The following is a 7500-nucleotide window of genomic DNA, read 5'->3' as shown; positions in this document are numbered from 1 at the left end:
GGGTATGCAACACAGAGAGAACAGCAATATAGCAAATATAGCAAAACACAGAAACAGAGAGATGGAGAGACGGAGCGAGAGGGAGAGAGAGAGAGGATACATAGAGAGGAGAGAGAGACAAGGAGAGAAACAGAGTGAGAAAGATGATGAGAGAGAGACGCTGTAAGACAGACAGACACAGAGAGAGAGAGACGGCGAGAGAGGGGTTCATCTTATATAGGTCAGGTCTATGAGCTCCATGAATTATAGAATGTGTGAGAAGAGCCGGAGATGTCAAGGGACGTACTTCAGACTGCTCGCTCGGACATTCTGAGTGTTCCGAGAGCGAGACAGAGAGAGCATTTAACGTGTGTCGTGTCCCCCTCCCTCCCTCCCAACCTTCTTACATCATCATACACTATGGATGATGCTGCAGGAGCATCGGTGGTATGGGTGGTGGTGCCATTGGTATCATAGATGGTGGTTATGATGTTACAACAATAGGTGGTGGGTGGGTATATTGGTAAAAGTTAATATGGTTGAGGAGGATACCCAACGTAAACGGCAAGATGAATTGATCATATTAGTTTTGCTGCATTATATCGATTTCAGCATTCACTATGGTCAGAACGAGAACAATCATACATAGCAAACTGGTCCACTTGCCCGTGGCAGATGAAGGTGGACTCATAGACAGAGACAGACAGACAGACAGACAGACAGACAGACAGACAGACAGACAGACAGACAGACAGACAGACAGACAGACAGACAAACAGACAGACAAACAAACAAATAGATAGACAGACAGATAAACAAATTAAAACTGACAGACAGGGCTACTGCAATAACTGGTCCAACCCCCTCCGGTAGGAAAGGAAATTATAAAAGTGTTCACATTTATTTATATATTTCGACAACAGAGTGGGAGGGATGCAAGGTTAAAATGTCCATCCGAGTCAAATATGAGTCGACTTCAATCTGTTATTCAAACTACAGTGAGCACATGTAGCTATACACCATGAAAACAATCTTAAATCAAACTTTGAAGTACTTCAACCCTGCTACCAGCTGATCAACTACGGAAACGGTTTTGGAAATACTATACATTAGGAGTTGCTTCAAACAGCAAAAGAAACACAAAAGGCATACAACACCTAACATAAACAATCACCTAATCACACAAACAGTGTTGCCAATGGAGATGGGGGGCAGTAACAAAAGGCAGAGAGATTAACTCCGCGTGGTCAAGTTCCCAACTGGAGACAATTTGGACAAAGACGCCTCTCACCTTAGAGACAGGGACTGTGGACAGGGCAGCTGACAGCTTTTGCCAGGGCTGGGACAAAATAATCTGAAAGCTCCCCTCTCTCTATACATACAATGTAATGAGGTCGCTATTCGGGCACCACACTTTCGCAGGGCCCCCGAGACAACTGACCCCTTTGTCCCCCGCTGTCATCCTAGAAACTCTTGGACAAAGAAAGACGTCTCTCATCTTCGCATCGTCAGGTGATACTGCTCACTGGTGATGGCTAGGATTAAGGACACAATTCACCCCGACTTTGTATGCTTATTTTTGAAATCCCACCTGACACAGTATACTGTGTGTGCAATGCAGTCTGCACCCTTACTTGAGAGCGACGTGAGTTGGCTGTGAAGTGGGTGCGGGGTGGTTTGTGTAGGAGGCATGGTACGTGGCATGGAGACGTGTGTGTGTGTGTGTGTGTGTGTGTGTGTGTGTGTGTGTGTGTGTGTGTGTGTGTGTGTGTGTGTGTGTGTGTGTGTGTGTGTGTGTGTGTGTGTGTGTGTGTGTGTGTGTGTGTGTGTGTGTGTGTGTGAGTGAGTGTGTGAGTGAGTGAGTGAGTGAGTGAGTGAGTGAGTGAGTGAGTGAGTGAGTGAGTGAGTGAGTGAGAGAGTGAGAGAGTGAGAGAGAGAGAGAGAGAGTGCACTGCAGTGCTAATCCTGTTTAGCACAGGACGAGCTAGAGCTGGTTCAGTGGCTGCTCGGGCGTGAGTAAGTTTATCCTGCTTGAGTTTTAACTTGGTGATTTGCTCCTATGCACATTTTCTCTCTTTCGCTCGCTCACCGACTGCAATTTAAAAGGTGCACTGTGTAGGATGGTGGTCAGAGCAGGTATTGCAAATATACTGGTCATTGTGCTGCCTATTGGAAAATTCGATCTTATCATGAATATTTACTAGTATGACCAAAGTACAATAAGTTTTGCAGCTAAAATGTCTATATTTGGTCATTCAAAATAGCGGATATGGAGAAGAAGATCCACCTTTTCATTTATGAAAAATGCAATTTTCTCAGTCATAATGGACACTTAGAACTTGGTGGTGGTAAGTATTCATAAAAAGGCATTTGTGAATGGGCAGCATGAATTCTGGAAAGAAATTGCAAAAAAATATTACAAAGTGCACCTTTAATGCATAAAACTGAGGCTGGGACAGAGTTGTGATCCACAAGGTGAGGTTGGTTGCCCAACAGAAAAGCCTGACTACTGTACATTACACTACATTACAGCTCACCTGCCTGTGCTCATTTCAGTTGTGCCCCAATGGCCAAACGTACTGGTAAAATCATTGACTAAGTCTACAATACACTTCCAATATGGGGCATTTCAAACTTTCCTATTGATGGCAAAGGCAAGGGTTGTACTAGGGATCCAAACAGTAAAGTCAAGTTACCCAACCTTAGAGAGGTATTACCACACTCACTACACTTCTAGGTCCAGTGTGTAATTTGCATTGTTTATTTCCTAATTCTGTTCTGTCCACTGACAAATTCACAAAAGTCAAAACCTTTCAAATGTTTAAAACTGACTGGGCCTTTGCTCCCTCCTGGGCGTCAAATGGGGCTGGTGTTGGTTGCTGTGTGTGTGTGTGTGTGTACACTCTGGTCTGGGCAAACATGAGGCTCAGAGCGTGACAAACTCTTCGGTTGCCGTGACAAAGAGCGTCGTACATCACCCACAGGCCAAGCAGAACTCTGTGTGTGTGTGTGTGTGTGTGTGTGTGTGTGTGTGTGTGTGTGTGTGTGTGTGTGTGTGTGTGCGCATGTGCGTGTGCGTGTGCGTGAGAGAGTGTATGTGCGCATGTGTGTGAGCAAAGCGGATCCGATGCTGCTATTAAACTCAGTGACTTTTACAGTCCTGGGCCCACTTTCATTGGCCAAGGAGTCGCGGAGGGAGATGCGCGTTTGTGTTTGTGTGCGTATGTGTGTGCGTGTGTGTGTGTGTGTGTAAGGTGTTTAAATCAATGTTGGCATCAGCTGGTGGGGGCTAGGGATTGTTTATTGAAGTGACAAGGGAAAGTGGAGATGAAAACGTTTAAAATACGCCCCCAGACACACACACACGCACATACACACATCCATGCAGACACACGCCCACGCATATACACACATCCATGCAAACACACACACACACACACTGATAAGTTGACTCACATCCATACAGTCCAGAGCATACACGTGCACACACAGACACAGACACAGACACACATGCACAGAACAGACACACACAGACACGGACACGACACACAGACACGTCATACGTCTGTATTTAGAGTGAGAAAGGTACCCGGTACGTCAGCAAAAGGTCAAAGGAGATGAGAGGGTGGTGTGTATGTGCATGTCTGTATGGGGTGTGTCTATGTCTGTATGACTGTGTGTGTGTGTGTGTGCGTGCGTGCGTGTCTGACAGTATGTGGTGAGCATCTGTGTGTATGAGTGTGCCTGTGTGTGTGCGTGTGTGTCAGCGCTTGTGCCTGTTTTCAGATGTGTGTGTGTGTGTGTGTGGTGTGTCTACAGAGGGCCCAGGGGCTTAACGACATGTCCTCGCCTGTGAGGCACGTTCACTTGATTAAACGTCACTTAAAATTCATTAGAATCTGCCACTGCCACCCCAGCTCCCGGGGAAGTTTATGGGGGACAGCGAGACCTGGGCCAAACTCTGCTTCCGCTCATGACGCAAACGGATGATGTGTCTTCCCTTCTTCTCCTCCTTTCTTTTGTACCCCGTAGCATCTCCGGTTATTTTTTTCTTTTCATTTTGCCGTTTTGTTAACCTTTCTTTTCTCCTGCTTCTGCAACCGCATGCACATGTCAAATCCGTTTCCGCTCATGACTCCAAACGATAATCGCTCTTCTCCCTTCCTTTGTACACTATCTGCTGTGTTTTATTTTGTTGATTTTTTTTTTTGGAGAGGGGTTGGGCCAAGTATTTTGCCCTACAAAGGCAAAGTGTACCGTAATAATAAAATGCCTTCAAAGTATTGGTATTAGGTTGGATATTGTAGTTTCTGCAAATAATTTGACATCGTAGTATCTCTAAAACGGGAAACATTCGGACTATTAGTCTTTCTGTATTAATTAAATTTTGTCAAAATATATTGTTAACTGCACTTTGCCTTTGTACAGCAGTATTGAATTAAGTGTCTGTCTGTCTGTCTGTCTGTCTGTCTGCCTGCCTGCCTGCCTGCCTGCCTGCCTGCCTGCCTGCCTGCCTGCCTGCCTGCCTGCCTGCCTGCCTACCCAGCTTTCCCTTAGATGCTCTTCTGTAACTGCATGTGGTTTCGGGAGGGAGCGAAGTTTACCAAGGTTCCACGCCAACTCTGCTAGTTAGCCTCCGTTACACATGCATTACTTCTGTTCTGCTGTAAGTTGTGGTTTGTTTTATAGTTATTGTGACAACATGAACCACATCTTATGCAAGTTTTCTAAAATGAAGCTATAAAAAGCTTATCTGTCAGTCAGTGGCCTGAAGACGATATAAGCGAAAGCAATTCACATTTCTCATCACGGGAGTCATACAGCATACCAAAGCAGACAATCCCTGGGTTCAGAAAAAAAAATCAACTTTCTTCCAATTTGATCCAACCATCTCGGAATCAGCTGATTTTAATGTGAAGGACTCAAGAACATTATAAGTCCATTAAGCCATTCAAGACCATTAAGAACCATTCATTCAGTGAAGTCTACTGTTTTGTAAGGAAAATGTGGCGGTTTCTGGACGGTTGTTGACACCACTGCAGAGCACACTGTACCATAGGTTCATCACATGCATGTTAAGAGGCATACAGCTATACAAATACGCAACCCTATGGCAAGAGAAAGTGCAGTATGTCACGGTTTACTTCCAGAACTGAGATCCACCAGTTGGTGCACAGTGCGAACGCAGTCTTTTGGTTCTGGAACACATACACCCATTTTAAACGGAGGGATGTCAGGAAGTGCTGCCAACAACAAGGATACCTGTGTGTGTGTGTGTGTGTGTGTGTGTGTGTGTGTGTGTGTGTGTGTGTGTGTGTGTGTGTGTGTGTGTGTGTGTGTGTGTGTGTGTAGCAGGAGAAGAGGTGTGATTATGTGATGCGCAGTGTGTGTGTGTGTGTGTGTGTGTGTGTGTGTGTGTGTGTGTGTGTGTGTGTGTGGTCGAGAGACTGTTTTCATCTTAACTGGTGCAGGAGGACCCTAGAGAGAAAAGGGGATAAAGGCGATAATGGCAGCTAAGATGAGTGAGATGAGCGGAGGGAGGGACTTTTCCCAGGATGCACTGCGCTGACACGGATGGATGGTGGACGGACGACTATTTGCAGCTGAGAACGCGGCGAGGCCAATTACAGTAGCATCCTGTAAAGGGGTGTCGGCATATGCAAGTTTATGGGGTTGAGTGTGTAGGCTAGTGTGTGTGTATGTGTGTGTGTGTGTGTGTGTGTGTGTGTGTGTCCATGTACAGTACATGCATGTGGTCCAAACATTAATTTTAGCCCTATCTAAGATTCCCATGAGATATGTCCTTACATATGTCCTTACATGCTGCCCTACATATTGTGTGTGTGTGTGTGTATGTTGCCCTAGACTGTGAGCATGCTTTACATGCTGCCCTGTGTGTGTGTGTGTGTGTGTGTGTGTGTGTGTGTGTGTGTGTGTGTGTGTGTGTGTGTGTGTGTGTGTTTATGTGTGTGTGCGTGCGTGTGTGTGTTTATGTGTGTGTGCATGCGTGTGTGTGTTTATGTGTGTGTGCATGCGTGTGTGTGTGTGTGTGTGTGTGAGCGTGCTTTCCATGCTGCCCTGTGTGTGTGTGTGTGTGTTGCCCTGGGACGGTGAGCGTGCTTCACATGCTGGCCTACATGAGGGTCTGTCCAGCTCTGGTGTAAATCTGTCTCTGCTACATGCCCAGCTGACAGCTGAAACTCACTATAGTGTCTGACATCCGCAACCATTCAGGAACAACAGGTGGCTTTCAGAGCCAGCCCCTACTAGATGTCCAATTATGTAATTAAGCCTTGAGCAAACAGCCGCCAAGTCACTGGTGAGTGTGTGTGTGTGTGTGTGTGTGTGTGTGTGTGTGTGTGTGTGTGTGTGTGTGTGTGTGTGTGTGTGTGTGTGTGTGTGTGTGTGTGTGTGTGTGTGTGTGTGTGTGTGTGTGTGTGTGTGTGTGTGTGTGTGTTTCTGTGTGTTAAAGTGAAACGAGAAGTAGCAGTTGTTAAGGCACAGTAGCTCCTTTCTTGGAACATTTCAACATTTTTAGTCGCAATCAAGGGTGCATTAGCCACATGTACTTATCTGCAGAGAACAATGTCCACAGCGAAATGCATGAAGGCACATTATTTAAACCCTGGTTCCACTCCTACAGGGCAGTCACATTTTGTGTTGTGCGTGTGTGTTAATGCATTTTGTGCATGCATGTGGAATTCAGTCATCATCACAGTTTTCCCAATGTTTCTTTTTTTTTCCAGAAAGTTGTGTAGCGTCTACAGTGGTGCTATGTCAAGGCAATAATAGACCAGGCGCGACATGAGCAATTCCAGCGACGGAAATAATTGACTTTGTATTGAGTCACTGTCGAGAGAAGAGACAAAAGTGATTCGTGCGACTAGGGCGACAGTTTGTAGTTGGACTAGTGCAAATGCTAATTAGCTATGATGAGGTTCGCCGACAGCCACTACAGCCAATGGGAATGTTGGAATGCTTGCGTTCTGCTTTTAATGGACATACTTTATCGCTTCTACCGCTCGTAACGCTCTTGCTGCACAGTACATCGATTCTCTGACATCAAATCTCGCCGCCGGCGGTGTATTCGCCCGGTCAGGCTGGTGCTGTCTGTACTATACCTGAAATGCATGTGGTTGCATTTTATTTCAACCAAAGATTGCTGCTGTTCTGTAAGGACTGTCTTGTTATCTTTGCTGTGAACCATTAAAGTGGCTAAAGCCCCTTGGAGAAGGCCAGGGCCTCTGTGTGTGTGTGTGTGTGTGTGTGTGTGTGTGTGTGTGTGTGTGTGTGTGTGTGTGTGTGTGTGTGTGTGTGTGTGTGTGTGTGTGTGTGTGTGTGTGTGTGTGTGTGTGTGTGTGTCAGTATGGTACCTTATCGCAGTGGAGCTCCAGGTTGAGGTCTCCCTTGTTGGTGTGCAGTCGCACGTATCCCTTCTTCTTCACGTACTGATAGCGCACTGTGTCATCGGCGATGGCATCTGGGGGAGTAGAGGGAGGTTGCTAGGGTGAGACTAGGAGG

General features: G+C 46.2%; 1 protein-coding gene across 1 annotated transcript in view; it reads right to left on the bottom strand.

The window, feature by feature from the left end:
* Positions 1-7500, bottom strand: part of ppil2 (peptidylprolyl isomerase (cyclophilin)-like 2) — an 85908-nt gene that overhangs the window by 47931 nt on the left and 30477 nt on the right. Inside the window, exon 12 of the mRNA XM_063194397.1 lies at positions 7353-7459. Within this exon, the coding sequence (XP_063050467.1) occupies positions 7353-7459 (107 nt within the window). The remainder of the gene's footprint in view (positions 1-7352; positions 7460-7500) is intronic.

The sequence above is a fragment of the Engraulis encrasicolus genome, chromosome 3 (assembly GCF_034702125.1).
Source record: "Engraulis encrasicolus isolate BLACKSEA-1 chromosome 3, IST_EnEncr_1.0, whole genome shotgun sequence".
NCBI classification, from domain to species: Eukaryota; Metazoa; Chordata; class Actinopteri; order Clupeiformes; family Engraulidae; genus Engraulis; species Engraulis encrasicolus.
The sequence above is the reverse complement of the archived record's forward strand: the minus strand, read 5'-3'. Positions and strand labels throughout refer to the sequence as shown.